Here is a 16,794-nt window from a genome sequence, read left to right as displayed (position 1 = left end):
GGAAAGGGCAGCCTTGCAAAATTGCTCAGGCTGAGAGAGTCGCTCCACCCACACTGCCCACTCCCAGTACAATCAAGAAGGACAGCTATGTCCAAATTATCAGTAGAGGTTCTCGTGAACCATCTCTGGTCTGCCTACCCGGCACAGTAAATCCTTTTATACCTTCAGTTGTCGTCGGACCCGATCTATAAAGAATTTCCAGCAGTTCCCTCTGTTGTCTACCAGACCTTGACTCTTGACTTCATTCCTCACGTTGTTTATGATGTTTTCAACATCATCATCGGAGTAGAGGTCTGGGATCTCTCCTGGGAGAAATGAGACACAGAAGGGCAGCTTTCACATCTCTCTGCACAATGCAATTGGACGTGAGAGGCTATCCAACTTGGGGACACAAGGCCCGTGATTTTTGTGGCCATGCCCCACCATTCCTGCTGGTGAAATTAAACAGACACTGTATCTACTCCAAACCCAGGGCAGAGAGATGATACTTGAAAGAATGGAACAAGCTACATGGCACCCTTTTGTCCTGGGCCAGGAGTTCGTGGCATGAGGGCTTTCAACTGTCTATGTCTTTTACTTAAGGAATTTATTGACTAATTATTGTTAATAACAAGTTTGTTCCCAAGCAGCTTAACATTTGGTAGGAAGAATAAAAGAGATGTAAAATACTTATAAGACCACAAGTGAAAGGGGGGGGTAACATACAGACAAATCCATATATTGATGAAAAATGAACTATCCCTTTCTATTAGAGCAGAAAGGGAGAGAGCAGGAATGGCGTCAGGGAACTTAGCATATGTAAGTATGACATCTTAAAATCAATGGGGAAAAAATGAACATTCAATACACAGTATTAGGAAAACTGGAATCTGAAACAAACAAACAAACAAACTATGGTTGGATCCTTATATTCCACTGTATGCTAGGATAAATTCAAAATGGGTCAATGACTTCACCATAGAAAAGAAAACCATAAAAATGGCAGAAGAAATGAGGGCAATATTATATGACCTCTGAGTGGGGAAGGACTTCCTCATTGTAACTCAAAATCAGCATGTTTTAAAAGAAAGATAAATTTGATATATTTAAGTTGATATATTTTATGTAAAAGTATAAGTTTGGTATAAAAAATAGAAACAAAACAGCATGGTGAAAACATAGGCAAAGTATAATAAGATCAAAACCAAAGAACCAATGAAAATAGGTTTCTCAAAGAAGACAGACAAATGGCCAGCAGGTTCATGAAAAGGTGCTCAACACAATTAGTTATCAGGGAAATGCAAATGAAGGTCACAATGAGATACCCCCTCACATACCCCCTTACCTGTTAGGATGGCTATTATCAAAAAGACAAGAGATAATAAGTGCTGATGAGGATGTGGAGGAAAGGGAGCCCCTGTGCACTGTTGGGAATGTAAACTGGTACAGCCACTATGGAAAACAGTATGGAAGCTCCTAAAGAAATTAAAAATAGAATAAGTACCATGGGATCCAGGAATCCCACTTCTGGATATATGTTCAAAAGAAAAAAAAAAAACCAGATCTCAGAAATATCCATACTCCTCTGTTCATTGCAGCATTATTCACAGTAGCCAAGATCTGGAAACAACCTAGGTATGCATCAGTGGATGAATGGATCAAACAAATGTGACATATATAGGAATATTATCCAGGCTTTAAAAAAAAGGAAATCCTGTCATTTGCAATAACATGATGAACCTGGAGGGCATTATGCTAATAAGCCACAGAAAAAGAAAATTATTGCATGATGTCACTTACATGTAGAATCTAAAACAAACAAACAAAAAACCCAGTCAAACTCCTAGAAATAGAGTAGAAAGTGGTTGCCAGGAGCTGGGGGGTGGAGGAAATATGGAGAGTCTGGTAGAAGGGTACAAACTTTCAGTTATAAGATGAATGAGGCTTTAGGATCTAATATATAACATAGTGGTTATATTTGATAACACTGTACTATATAACTGAAATTTGCTAAGAGCTGGAACTTAAATGTTCTCATTCCTCAAGTTTTAAAAAGAAAATATGTGTTTAACTCTGATTATAGTTAAATAGTTAATCTCCTTAATATGTAAATATTATAATGTTACATATAATAACATTATATGTAAATGTGTAAATAAAGTCTCCACAAATAAAGGAAAAAACCAATAATTCAACTGTAGGACGTGGATACAGAAGAGAGCTCACAGTACAGGAAATACAAATACTTCTTAAATATATGAACAAATGCTTTAGCCCACTCATAGTAATAGAAATGTAGTTTAAAACAATGCCTCAATATTTTTTTTTTAAATTTTTTTTTTCAACGTTTATTTATTTTTGGGACAGAGAGAGACAGAGCATGAACGGGTGAGGGGCAGAGAGAGAGGGAGACACAGAATCGGAAACAGGCTCCAGCCTCTGAGCCATCAGCCCAGAGCCCGACGTGGGGCTCGAACTCACGGACCGCGAGATCGTGACCTGGCTGAAGTCGGACGCTTAACCGACTGCGCCACCCAGGCGCCCCACAATGCCTCAATATTAATTTTGCAAGACTGGCAAAGTTCTGAAAGTTCGATAAAATCCTGTCTTACACAATATACGGTGAATAAATCTTTTAAAAAATCCTAACTAAATACATAAAAATACATGTATGATGACCAAGTAGGGTGTGTCCTAGAAATGCAATGATGGTTAGGTATTAGAGAAATCTATGAAAATAATCCACTATGTTAATAGATTAAAGAAGATAATTACAATATTACCATTACAAAGACACATAACATTTCTAAAATACTGGTAACAAACTAGGAATAAATAAGATTTCTCTTACTCTATCATAGATGTCTATTGCAGACTCATTGCAAACATTATACCTAAGAGTGAAATACTAGAATATTCCCTTTCAAATCGGGACCAAGACAAGCATGATTGCTATTATGTTTCCTAGTCAATGGTATACAGGAAGTCCTAGACCATGCAAAAAATCAAGAAAAGGAAAATGTAAAGCAAGAGTTAAGACAATCATAAAATTATTATTGTTCAGAATCTAATTTTCTACATAGAATATCTAAGAGAATATACACGTAAACCATCAGGACTCACAAGCACATTTAACAACAAGCTTTCTGGATATAAATCAATATTGAAAATAAAATGGCATCTCTATACTCAAGCCCCCCAAAATGTTCCTTTATTCTTTTTTTATCTTTTTAAGGAAAGAGTTTATTGTTTTTGAAGCAATCTCTACACCCAACGTGGGGCTCAAACTCACAACTCCGAGATCAAGAGTCCCATGCTCTGCTGACTGAAGTGGCCAGGGAAGAGCAAAGGCTAAAGAACGGCCATGACATTTCTGAAGAACCAGTGGGAAGGATTTTCCCTACCAGAAATCAAGTCTCCTTATAAAACGAAGTTAATTTGGGGCACCTGGGTGGCTCAGCTGGTTGAACATCTGACTCTTGATTTTGGCCCAGATTATGATCCCAGGGTCGTGGGATCGAGCCCCACATCGGGCTCCACACTCAGCTTGAGATTCTCTCTCCACCCCTCCCCTTCCTTGTGCTCTTTCTCTCTTAAAACAAACAAACAAACAAACAAACAAACAAACAAACCAAAAAACCCAAACCTATGTTAATTAAAACAATGCAAAATTGGTATGGGCCAACTATATAGAACACCGAAGGCAACACCTAGAAACAGACCTAATTATAAACAGGAAATTGCTATTAAAAATCAGTGTGCAGTCACTGATTGATGGATTAATCAATAAGTGATGTTAGGTAATTCAGCATTATGAGTAAAAAATTAAAATTAGAACACTATATACAAATAAATTTCAGGTGGATTAAAGACATAAATATGAAAAGTAAAACACTAAAAATTTAAAAATAAAATGCAGGAGGGGCACCTGGGGGCCCTGTGAGTTAAGCGTCCAACTTTGGCTCAGGTCATGATCTCGCAGTTCGTGAGTTTGAGCCCCGCGTTGGGCTCTGTGCTGAAGGCTCAGAGCCCAGAGCCCACTTCGGATTCTGTGTCTCCTTGTCTGTCTGCACCTCCCCTACTGTGTGCTCACACTCTCTCTCTCTCAAAAATAAGTAAACATTAATTTTTAAAAAAATAAAATGCAGGAGATAATTTTTTATCATGTCGAATAGAACAAAAGTTCTGAACAGTCTGGAGCATTAAAAAGAACTGTTAAGTTTTACAGCGTTTAAACTAAATCAGCATGACAAAAGTCAGATGCAGACTTCAAAAGAGATTTACACCCCATATAATGAACAAAGTGTTAGTATCCAGAATATAAGGAACTCTTAGAAATCCATAAGAAAAAAACAAGAAAGCCAAGAGCAAATGGTCAAACTGTATAAATAGGCAACTCACAGGAGAGGAACAGCCAATAAACCCTCCAAAAGATGCTCAAGGTCACAAGTAAAAAGGGAAAGAAAACGATGAGATTTCATTTCACGGCCATTGGCAAAAACTAATGTGTGAGATCAACCAAGCACTCATGAGGTTAGGAGGAAGCAGGAGTTCATGCGTGCCTGGGCAGGGAGCAAATTTGCACAACTACTCTGGAGAGCAGTGCGGCACTTTTTATAAAGTTGAAATATCCATCCCAGACAATTTAGTAATCTACATTTTGGGCACCGATTGGAAAGAAACTCTTGTACGTGCCCATTGCAAGTTTCTATGTTGCAACGTCATGATTGCATGGGAGTTTTATTGCTTTCCGCACATCCAGAAGAGTTCGTAAAGAAATACAGAAACACGTAAAGGGAAGAAAGTCAACGGGGGTGGTGAGAGCATGAAGACTGTGAAGGAAGAGTCAGAAATTGGGGAGAGACAGCCGGGCAGAGCAGAGTTGTGAATCAGGGGCCAGGGGGTGGGCTCCTGGCTCAGATGGAGAATTTGGCCTTGGGGAGGAGGCATGGTCACCTTGGAGGACAGGAGAAACCCACAGAGATGTGGAGACAGGCTGTGCGGTATGAGGAAAGTTGTGAGTCTCATCCTGAAGAGTCAGGTCTTCTCAATGAGAGAGGACAGTGGGTGGGGGAGGGAAGCACTGGAATAGCTCAAATCTTGAAAACACTGGATATGAGGTGAAGTAGGCGTGGCTCATGGCCAGGATATTCCATGGGCCCTGGGAAAGCTCTTCCCCATTTCCAGAACAAGGCTTTAGACGGGTACTGAGGCCATCTGGACCTGGAATCACAGGAATCCACACCCACACGCTTCCTCCTTCCTCCATAACCAACACAGAATTGTGAGCATCATAGAAATGCTGGACGTGGAAGGAGCCACGGGGGCCACCCTACCCGTGTTACCTCCTTGCGGGCTTGGATGAGGTCCTCAAAGATGGGTGGTTGGCAAATGGCCTTAATCAACAAGTGATGTTAGGTAATTCAGTATTAAGATAAAAAATGAAAATTAGCACACTATAGACGAAAACATTTTAGGTGGATTAAAGACATAAATATGAAAAGTAAAACAGGAAAAATTAAAACAAAATGCAGGAGGGGCACCTGGGCGGCTCAGCCGGTTAAGGGTCCAACTTCGGCTTCAGGTCATGATCTCACCATTCATGAATCCGCGTTAGTTAATCCGAGCGATGGGAATTCTGACTTTGCCTGTCAGTGAAGTTGCTACACATCGGTGCACTACCACAGCTGAAGGAACGCATTGCCAACTGCCAACAAATGTCTGGCTTTCATAGTCTGACCACATTAACCCAGCCGGGAGTTCAGTAAGAATTTTATACTAATTAGACTTAATCGTTTTAAAAGGTCAAAATGGAAAAAAAAAATGGATTATCATGAAATTGATTGTTTACTTCCTTCCCTTAACTGGACAAATTTAACTTCCGTCCATCAAGGTATTCTGTAGGACACATATAAAACACCCTGAGCTATAACTTGTCCAAACCAAGGTCTTAGGAATGGAATAACCCCTTTCTCATTTGATCAAAGCAGAGGTCCACGGAAACTGCTAAGGAAATGCAATGATATTCAGCATGTGTTGGGAATTAAAGAGCTCAGGGAAGTGTCGTTTTTTTCTTTTTAATTGTTTTAAATGTTTATTTATTTTTGAGAGACAGAGACAGAGCATGAGCAGGGGAGGGGCAGAGAGAGAGGGAGACACAGAGTCCAAAGCAGGCTCCAGGCTCCGAGCTGTCAGAGCCCAACATGGGGCTCGAACTCATGAACCACGAGATCATGACCTGAGCTGAAGTTGGCTGCTTAACCAACTGAGCCACCCAGGTGCCCCAAGTTTTAAAAAAAGCAACAGTCAAATGGAATTGACATGAGCCATACTCCCCCAGCTTCAGGAGCCGACTGCCTACGGTGGTCTGTATTCCTTTCTCCTTTGTGTCTCTGATAATCTGCATTCCCTCCCCCATTATCATGTTAGAGCCCCCCAGAGAGGACTCCATTCCCTTTGGTCTTAGAGCATGTGTAACAACACGGCCTGCATTCTTCGCCCTTCTATTATTTGAAATATGGAGGGCTTACTTTTGGTGTTTTATGTAGAACATTCTCGATAGGGAGGAACCAAACTATGGTCTACAGGCTAAATCCGGCATGCTGTCTGTTTGCTTGGCCTGCCAGCTACGAGTGGTTCTTACAATTTGTAATGGTTGAAAAAAAAATAAAATAATAATACTTAATGACTCATGAAAATTATAGGACATTCAAATTTTATTGTCCATAAATAAAGTTTTATCGGCCACGGCTGCAATCATTCATTTAGGTATGCTCTATGGCTATTTTTCCCAGTACAACGACAGAGCTGAGTAGCTGTGACAGACTGTATGGTCTGCAAAACTGAAAATATTTACTTTCTGATCCTTTATGGAAAAAAAGTTGGCTGACCTTGGCTTATGGGATACACTTAGGGCTGTGCTGTTGAAAGTACCAGGCCATTTGGAGACTTTCTCCATGCTCTTAAGATGCTAGTATCTGTCACAAGGTCCCAAGAGCTCCTTAAGAAGAAGGTCACCAGATGGAATTGAGCCTCTGAATTGGGAGCAAAGTTTGCATCTTGAGGTTTATTCCTCCAGTTTCTCCCGGCATCATACCCATCAGTTACTATGTGATGTAGGTAGTCACGCTTTCAAGCGAGGGACTGAACTGCCAGAGGGGATTTTGTGATGCGAACAGAGGCAGAGGCTATTTAAATATTTGAAAAGTTCCCTCCTGAGACCTACACTCGGGAAACACTATTTCTGCTTTCAAGTGCTCTGTGCCATCATTAACGCCTCCTAATACTTTGAAGCCCAGACTAATCATCATTCTTCTCTGTGCTCGTGTGGGACCTTCAGAGGCGAAAACTGCTTTTGGGGGAGGAGATCCTGATGGTTTGAGATGGTTCTGTTAGTTGGGGCTTGATGATAAAATGGATGAAGCTATGGACTGGGTCCTCCGTGAACGCGTTAGTGTCGCACTGGCTTAGGGGACCTGGCCTCATCCAGGCCCACCATTTTCCCCCAAACTTTTCTCTGGTCTCAAGGGGGGAAAAGCAGGGGACTGTGGTGGCTGTCTCAGGAGCCCTCTGCACCTCTCTCTGCATGCCTGAAAACCATCTCAAAGCATGTGTGCAACAGTGAGATCTAATACGTAAGACAGCACATCATTCTCGTGACATCACACACCTTAGTTCAACAAACACCTGCTGAATAATAATTATGGGACCAGAGATGGGTTAATAGCTGACAGTATAAATGATGGAAGTAACAGTCTCTACAGAGGGTTAGAATTATATTTGTATTGTTTTATTTCCTAAACTGGACAGTAGGTCCTTAAGCCTTTTCCTTTCATATCCTTACATTATTTCCTAACAACAAAAACATTAACTGACAAGAGACAGCCTAGGCTCTGCCTTTCACGAATCTGCAATGCTGTTTCAGCACAGTGGTGGGGTATGCAGCCATGGAAAGCTACAGAGACGTGGAGGGTATTTCTCACTGCCAAGGATGATAATGGACCAGTGACGATTTCCTAGAGAGAGAGGACACTCAAGATAAGTCTCATAACGTGGGTAGAAGGGACTCCAGACAAAGGAGGAGGAGGGCATGGAGTTCAAGAGGAATATGATGAGTAATGATGTCAGGGAACAACAGTGTAGTGTATTATCTCAGGGAGTTAGGAAGTAGATCACAGAGTAGGTCAAAGGTAGGGTCTTCTTCTTTTATTTTTTTCTTTTTTAATCTGTAGAAAAAGGGGCTTGGGTCTTCTCCTGCATTCAGTTAGAAAAACCAATGAAGAAATTCTATTTTATAAAGACCCTTTGGAAGCAGCGAGGAGGATGGATGAGGGGGGGTATTGCCTAGGATATGGGGATGAGTTAAGAAGTGTCTGTATGTGTTGAATCAACCGATGAAAAGACCGGTGGTAGCTATGATAGAGAAGATTTATATTCAGAAATGGTTCGGGGATAAAATTGGTGGTGGCTGATTATCTCTTAGACAGAGGAGATGAGGGAGAAGTCAGCAATGTAGGCAAATGCGCGGACATCGTCTTAACAACTTGCATAGAAATTTAGCACCACGTGAAGGAAAGGAAAGGCTGACAACTCAAGCATGTTTTTGCATCACCCTTTGGCATTTCTGCTTGGCAGCTGGAGAGCCAACCAGGTGCTGGTTTGAGGACACAACTTGTAGATAAAGCCACGGAGACTACAAAGTACGCTCATAATATCTGATGCATGCTCAAGGGAGCCTCCTTTGCATCCCAGTCTGTCTCTTCTCCTTCCAGGGAAATTGGGCCAGATCTCTGCATATGTAAAGCAGAGATGGCCCACCAGGAAACCTAGTTCTGGGAAAAGCATAATCTAATGCCAAGTCTGTTACAAATATTTCCAGACTCCAGATTTTTTTTTTTAAGTTTACTTATTTTGAGAGAGAGCGAGTGACACAGTGTGTATGGGGGGGGGGGTGGAGCAGAGAGAAAGGGAGAGAGAGAATCCCAGGCAGGTTCTGCCCTGTCAGCATGGAGCCCAATGTGGGGCTTGAATTCATGAACCATGAAATCATGACCTGAACTAAAGTCAGATGCTTCACCAACTGAGCCACCCAGGCGCCCCTAGACTCCAGATTCTTATGTGATGGGTGGAGACCATTAATATACCAATCCTGGATCTAATCATTGAGATCCTGGAAGGCGAGGTGATCTTTTCATGTTCTATATATGAACAGGAGATGTGGCCCTAATTTAAAAGGACAGTCTGGTTCAGAGATGGAGAGGCACAGTACTTTATAACAACGGGGACCCAATTTCATAAACTATTTCAATAGGCCACATAGAGTGTATGATGCTCACGTTTAGGCACAGTGCCTACTGACTGGAACATGTGAGCTTAATAAGTGGTTCTGAATATGAGTACATGGAAAGTGAACTAGTCTGGACCGGGGAAGAGAAATCTTAAATGTGGAGTGAACAATTAGGCCTTTTGAAAAGCAGGAGGAAAGTCCCAACACGAGATCCCAATGTAAAATAAAGTATGAAACCTGGCAGAGTTAAGAAAGGCAGAGACACCACACCCAGAGCAGACTATGTCCTCTTAGCTGGGACTGCGATAAAATGCACTTTCTGGACTACAGGGAAGTTGGAGGAAGATGTGTTATACCAGAAAGCCAGGAAATGATTCTATTTCCCCCTCTAGGTTAGGATGAGGCCTTGCTGGTTCTGAGTTTTGTCCAAGAACCAAGACAGTACACATTTTGTAAGAATTTCTTAAATACCTGGGTTTGATGACCAGTGTCTACTCTTTAGGAATTATTATAACAGGGCAGTAAGGGCATAGCAAAATTTGGGCTTTCCAGATTCAGCAAGGATCAATGTTTCATGTGTAGTTTCATGACGCCAGCAGCTGCGTGATGCCCAGGAAGGACCCTGGCAAGCCAAGGGAAATGACTCAAAGGTACTCCTCCTTTGCTCCTGATATATACGGCCACCATGTTTTTTTTTTATACAATTATGTACCTTTTGCTAACTAAACTAGGAACTATATTTAATTTTTAAACTTTGTGTGCAGGATTTCTTCCTGTCAATCTGTAACCCAACTGAGACACAGCTGGGATAATGATAGGTTCTGAAATGGTTGGTTGGTGTCAGGAGTGGGATGCAAGAACTGAATTACCATTATGGTTTGATTCTGGAAATGGCATCAGAAAATCAAGGGATCAAACAATGAGCTAAAGTAGTGTGGGAAGAGGGGTGCCTGGGTGGCTCAGCTGGTTAGTGTCTGACTCTTGATTTTAGCTCAGGTCAAGATCTCATGGTCGTAGATTGAGCCCCGCATTGGGCTCCATGCTGAGCATGGAGCCCGCTCAAGATCCTCTCTCTCCAGCTCATGTGTGTTCTCTCTCTCTCTCTCTCTCAAAAAAAAATGTGGGAAGAAACCAGATAGCCTATGGCGTGAGATTAGTAGGTCATTGAGAAAGGTGTTTTGGGGGAGGGTTGAATCAGTGTGACACATTCCACTGTACCTTTATATCTCTAAACTAACAGGACTTGTGGATAACTATGGAGGGAGGAGTTCATGGCAAGGTAGCCTGACATAGTGTTATAGTTTGCACTGTGTTATCCAAGAGTGGAGTGATTGCACAACCCCACGAAATTCAAACATGAAGGGGATGGGGAGGTTCTGAGGAATTCCCGAAGACCTCTGTGGACTGGCAGTCAATTAATTTCTAGCAATTATTTAGTTGACAGGGAAAATTAGAACTGAGATAGCCTCTTGTTCTCCCTGTCAAAGTGGTTAAGAAGAAAGGGAGGAATATTAGAAAAGCATTACTTTTAATTGCATCTCTTTTTAACATGTGTATGTAAGTCTTATTTTTATACAGAAGCCTTAAAAGAGAAATGTGAGCTTGAAACTTCATGGCTTTGGAGCAAGCTGATTGCATTATGCTTTCACTGGGCAGGGCTTCAGAAATTCATTTCAACTTGGAAAAGAAACAGTTGCCTTCCAAATGAAAAATTAAAAATACTTAATTGAGAAACAAAATTTCAACTGGTAAAAGCATATCACTTTCTGTGTCTCAGACATTATTTTAGGAGAAGGTGACCTGGCTGGATGGGGCCAACTGCGATACAGGGTGAGGCTAGCAATGTGCCTGGTATCTCCAGAGCTGTAAGTTTTTGGAAGCACAATTTCACCTTCTTTGAAATTAGACTTCAGGGTGCAGGGTGGGAGAGCCACTGGACACACTATCGTTATTTAGTAAAATAATAAAAGGTGAGGCAATGTTGTAGGTGGAATACTGTCATAGAAGATGGTGGCTCTAAGAATGGGGAGAGCGGATGGAAGGAGAAAAGGAATAAGTAAGGCAAACTCCTGCATATGAAGGTAACTTTATGGTAGAAATCTGTGTGAGGCTTAGAACTGGCACAGTAAGGAAGCTGGGACTCCGTTCCTCATCAGAAACAATCCAAAGGTTGCTCACAGAGTCTGCTAGAGCATGATGGGGACCAGGGACCAGTGGTTCTTCGGGGGTGACGGCAAAACGGCGTGGGATAGAAGCATACAAAATTTGAAGCAGACAATGATCCTGAAGCAGCGAAGTTCCTAGGGACTGCATAGCAGAAGACACCTTGAAATAAATTACATATGACATGGGATAGACTATGGAAAAATATGCCGTGATCGTGGTTCTTGGATTTCATAAACTAAAGAGTATTTAGTCAGAGAGCCAGGGGTTGGACTGTGGATACATGGGCTTTCTGAAATGCTGAAAAGCTAGAGGCAGTAATTTTGTTCTGGAACATCTGTGCATTGACTTTGTTTGCTTAACCCAGATGAAGAGGTAGTTTTGCAGATGCTGAATTTGGCTTAAGAGCCAGGAAAGCATATTCTATGTTTAACTAATATAAATGCAAAAATATACACCTCCAATTTCTGTAAATGCATAATTTAAGTAATATATTGTCTTACATTCTTGGGTATATACATTTATATATATCTTGCGTTATGTTTATATACATGCATGTGTGTGTGTGTATAATTTTTTTTTTTTAACCCAGAATGGTTCACATAATTCCTGAATTCCTGAGTAAATAAGGACAGTAAAGTATCAGAATCGAACTTTCCACTGAAGTCCTCTCTTGCACTGATGGTGTCACAGGACAGTGGACAGCCTCTGTCAAGTTTTTGGGAAACCAAGGAAACCAGCTTAGAGATATTCCCCCCCCCCCTTTTTTTTTTTTAAAGGAAATTCTGTTTTTTTAAGTTAATTTATTTATTTTGAGAGAGACAGAGACAGTGTGAGTGGGGACGGGGCAGAGAGAGAGAGAAGGAGAGAATCCCAAGCAGGCTCCGTGCTGCTGGCACAGAGCCTGATGGGGGCTCGAACTCACAAAACTGTGAGATCATGACCAGGGCTGAAGCCAAGAGTCTGACACTTAACTGACTGAGCCACCCAGGTGCCCCCATTTTAGGGATATCCTACATCTATTGTTGCTTCTACTTTGCCTAAGGTTCTGAATCCTCAATTAAATTGGCAAACGAATCTTGCCCTATTGTGTAAGTTTTGCATGTGCAAATTCTGTGTCTCTTCTGGCCAATGCCTAACCTACTTGAAATATTGCACACCTTCTATCTAGTTTCTCTCTTGAATACGGGAAGAGAATAGCACCTTCCCGCTGGGCTCAGGAGATCGGCAGACCCTTAACATGTTCTTTTTCCAATAATCAGATCTAGTTCCAATAAAAGCCCCAAGATTATTGCCTGTTTTGCAATGGAAGGAGCCAGGATACCAGGCACAGCACTAGCTCTAAGGACCTTAATGAACCAGTGCTCTTCTAGTTTCTTCCTTATTTCTATGACCTAGCTCTCCGGACCTTGGGCCACCTTGGGGTGACTCTGACACCAGGGGGAATTTAGCAGAGACACTCAAGAGAAAAGGGTTTCTTACCAGATGCCAAGAGATCATTGATGAGCACAAGGAACTTCTCATCAGCCACTTGGGCATCGGTCATGAGAAACACCGTGCTGAGACCCTTCACCCCAGCTTTCAGGCACAAACTGGCCAGGTCCATCTGTGGAAACAATCAATATTAGAGATCTCTGGGAAGACGGCCTTACTGAAAGAGGTCTCCAAGCCACTCGTTAGGAATGAGACCATTTCCTTATCTACTTTAATGGGAAATAAAGTGAAGCAGCAATGGAAAGTAGGAAGGAGTGCCATCTTGTCCTGAAAAGTAAGGAAGTACGCCTCATTCCCTGCCTCAATCCCAATAGAGATGGACAAGTAAAATTAAATAGCGATGATCTTCAATTCTACAACCATTGTGGCTCCTACACTGGCCTCTGGGGCTCCTGCTTTGTGCAAAGAGCTAACAGCTTTCCAAAGGGACAGAGATGGTTCCTGTTCACCTGTGTTACTCATATCATCATGCAAGTGAATGACCTTCCCCAGGAGGCAAGCAACTGCTCTTGGCCTTGACAGAGGAGTCATGTGCTTGGGGATACCGACCTGGGTGATGAATACGTCTTATGCCAGCAGTGTCTTGTGTCCTCATGACTTGCTCCAGCAAAAGCCTTATGTTGGAATAAAATATACTGGGGACCACACACACACACACACACACACACACACACACACACACACAATCATCTTGTAGGAAATTACATCCAGTCAAAACTACAGGTTTTGGGCTACAGTTTTGGGCTAGGATGCCAAGCCCTGAATTTTTCCAGCTTAGTCAATCTCGGTTCCTTCTCTGTATCCCTCTCGCAAAGCTTGGTGCCAGTCTCTGATGTTGCTCTTCTCCCTTGCCCCACTCAAATCTCCTTTTCTAAGAGCCTCGTGCATTTCTTTATAGCAGAGCACCTTTGTGTCTTATATATGATCCCCCTTTAAAGTTAGTGAACTTCCTTGAATATCGACTGCTCTCAACCTTGTGCGTTGACGGAATTAGCTAAGACAAGGCTTCTCAACTCTCACTGGAGCCATCTGGGGGAGGCTTTCAGAAGTCCTGACGCTCAGGCCATTCCCTGGACTAGTTAAGCGGAAATTTCTGGAGGGTGGGGTGCAGGTACCAGCATGATTTGAAGGGGATTCCAGGATGTAGTCGAGGTAGAGAACCGCTGTCTTAGATCATTCCGTGAACATGTGTTTCTCATATGCACTAACTTACTTACTTTTTTGGGGGGAACCGCTGAAGACTGGTCTCACGTGACCATGGTCTATGACCTCAGATCCAGCCAGTCATGGAGAGGCTGAACTGCGGCTCCGGAGTCAGCAGTGGGTGCCACTGGCGGAGAGATCTGAAGGCAGGTGGGTAGGTCTGGCCCCACGCTGGCAGGAATTCTCCCAGGGACAGTAAGGGCAGCGTCCTGGTGGAAATTACATCAGGACTCCCAATCCCGCCTCTACTGTAACCGTGCACAAAAGGGAGGGGGCTGGGCAAAGTGACCTCTGAAGGCTGGATAAATGCCTCTCCCCACTTTCCAGAGCTTGCATTGTGGTGCTAAGTGCTTAATGTCGGGACCAGGAAATGTCACTGAAGCTCCTGGTAGCTGGTGGTTACAGGAACTTTCCTTTAAAATATGGCTGTCTTACAGAACTTGGGCAGACTGTCGGAATTCCTTCGAAGCCTGCCACAGGGGCTAGTAAGCCGTGCGCTAAACGTCACATAGATGTGCCCCTGCTCCGGTGAGAACTGAGGTTCCAGGGACCGAGCTGAAGCAGCTGAGGTCTGCAGACCTGAGCCCAATGAGAAAAGAGCCCCTCACGTCCCTAGCCCTGAACCGAAGAAGCGAATGGCCCAGAACCTTACTGGGAGGGTCTAAGCGAGGCGCGTGAAGAGCTAGGAAGGGGGAGAGGAAGCTGTGGGTGGCCGCAGGGGGGCTGTCACTCACCTTGAAGTCCGCGATCTGGTAGCCTCTCCACGGCGTGATCTGGAACACGTCCATGGAGCTGATGAAAGCCGCAAGCCTGGTCAGACACTGCTTGCCGCTCCCACCCACGCCGACCAGCAGAGCGTTTCCCCGCGGGGACTCCAGGATGCGGCTGATGTGACAGCTGTGGAGAAGGAGCAGAGGTCCACGGCTCTGATCAGACCCCTCCCGCAAGGAGCACGCACCGCGCTGGAACCTTCCTAGGAGGCACACTGTGAGCGGAGCTGCGGGAAGCTTGAGTTGCACGGTCCCCGCATCAGGTCTCACCTTCTTGCCTGGATGGATGGAGGTTGTCAACGGCTTTGCTTTAAGCCAAAGCCTCTGTGACCAGGTGGCAGTGGAGGAAGAGCTCCCGGCAGCCAGGCAGGATGGGAGGGGACCCCACCTCACGCTCCGTCCCCTCCCCAGCCCGGCCTGACTGCCACACCTCCATGGCACTTTGCCTCACCTGCTTGTGCTTTCAGGCAGGAGGAGGGGGCAGGGAAAAGAGAAAAGAAGAAAAAACATTCAGGGGAGGCTAGAGGACAAGCGGGAACAGAATTGTTTGCTCCTCTTAAGAAAGAAGGAGCAACGGGGTGCCCGGGCGGCTCAGTCGGTTGAGCGTCCGACTTCTGCTCAGGTCATGATCTCACGGGTTGTGGGTTCGAGCCCCGGGTCCGGCTCTGTGCTGACAGCTCGGAGCCTGGAGTCTGCTTTGGATTCAGTGTCTCTCTCTCTCTGTCCCCACCCCGCTTGTACTCTCTCTCTCAAAAATAAATAGACATTACAAAATAAAAAAATTTGTTAAAAAGGAGGAGCAAAATTGAAGTCAGCAGAATGACGGGGAGCCCTAGGCATGGATGCTCTTGCAATGAGTGCTCGGAGATTCTTGGTGCACAAGACACCCACTTCCTTGGCTTCTGGATTCTTCCCCTTGCAGCGACACTCACCTCTCTCAGTAACCATATTCCCACCCAGCAATGGCGAAACATTCCCAGGCCCTGGGCTCAGACTACGTTCTGCAGAGGACCCTCCTCTGCCTGCCCCACAAGCCTTCCTCAAATGCTCTCCTTCCTTCAGGCCATCCACAGACCCTCTTCCACATTCTCCGTTCCCCTCAGCACTGTGTACTTACCTTATGCAAGGGACCTACACCCTTTATAACAATAGTTCCCATTCCCTTCCTTTCCTTGTCTTTGTATTTATTTATTTTTTGAGAGAGCGAGAGCGAGTGACAGCGTGGACACAAGCAAGGGAGGGGCAGAGAGAGAAGGAGAGAGAGAATCTCAAGCAGGGTCCGCACCATCCGCCCAGAGCCCGAGGCGGGGCTCGAACTCATGAACGGGGAGGTCATGCCCTGAGCTGAAACCAAGAGTAGGACGCATAACTGACGGAGACATCCGGTTGCCCCCCTTGCTTTCCTCATCTTAAAAACAATAACTATTCGTTGTGAAAAATGCATAAAATACAGAAAAAAGCTACAACTTACTAGATAGCAATAAACACCATTGACATTAACTGTATGTCCTTCTGGACATTTTTCTAGGGTCTGTATGTTTATAAGTATATATTTGTGCGTATCTACACCCATTACCTGTGGAAGTTCAATATATGTATCTATCCTGTTTTCAAAACTGGGCTCACGTCATACACTAAACAGTGTTTTGAGACCACTTTTCCATTTAGTGATGTTCTGTGATTATTTCCCTATGCTGCTGAGTAATCATTAAACCGTGCTTTTTTTTTTTTTTAAGTTTATTTATTTCGAGGGAAACAGAGACGGCACAAGTCGGGGAGGGGCAGAGAGAGAGGGAAAGAGAGAGAATCCCAAGCAGGCTTTGTACAGCCAGATCATGACCTGAGCCGAAACCAAGAGTTGGATGTTTAACAGACTGAGCCACCCAGGCACCCCGCTAA

General features: G+C 43.8%; 1 protein-coding gene across 1 annotated transcript in view; it reads right to left on the bottom strand.

Annotated features, from left to right (window-relative positions):
• Nucleotides 1-16,794, bottom strand: part of DNAH9 (dynein axonemal heavy chain 9) — a 280,228-nt gene that overhangs the window by 64,257 nt on the left and 199,177 nt on the right. Inside the window, exons 44-46 of the mRNA XM_030296313.1 lie at nt 14,860-15,022; nt 12,911-13,034; nt 163-305 (exon numbers count right to left, since the gene is read on the bottom strand). Coding sequence (XP_030152173.1) covers nt 163-305; nt 12,911-13,034; nt 14,860-15,022 — 430 coding nt within the window. The remainder of the gene's footprint in view (nt 1-162; nt 306-12,910; nt 13,035-14,859; nt 15,023-16,794) is intronic.

The sequence above is a fragment of the Lynx canadensis genome, chromosome E1 (assembly GCF_007474595.2).
Source record: "Lynx canadensis isolate LIC74 chromosome E1, mLynCan4.pri.v2, whole genome shotgun sequence".
In the NCBI taxonomy this organism is placed as follows: domain Eukaryota; kingdom Metazoa; phylum Chordata; class Mammalia; order Carnivora; family Felidae; genus Lynx; species Lynx canadensis.
This window is presented reverse-complemented; position numbering and strand designations above follow the sequence as displayed.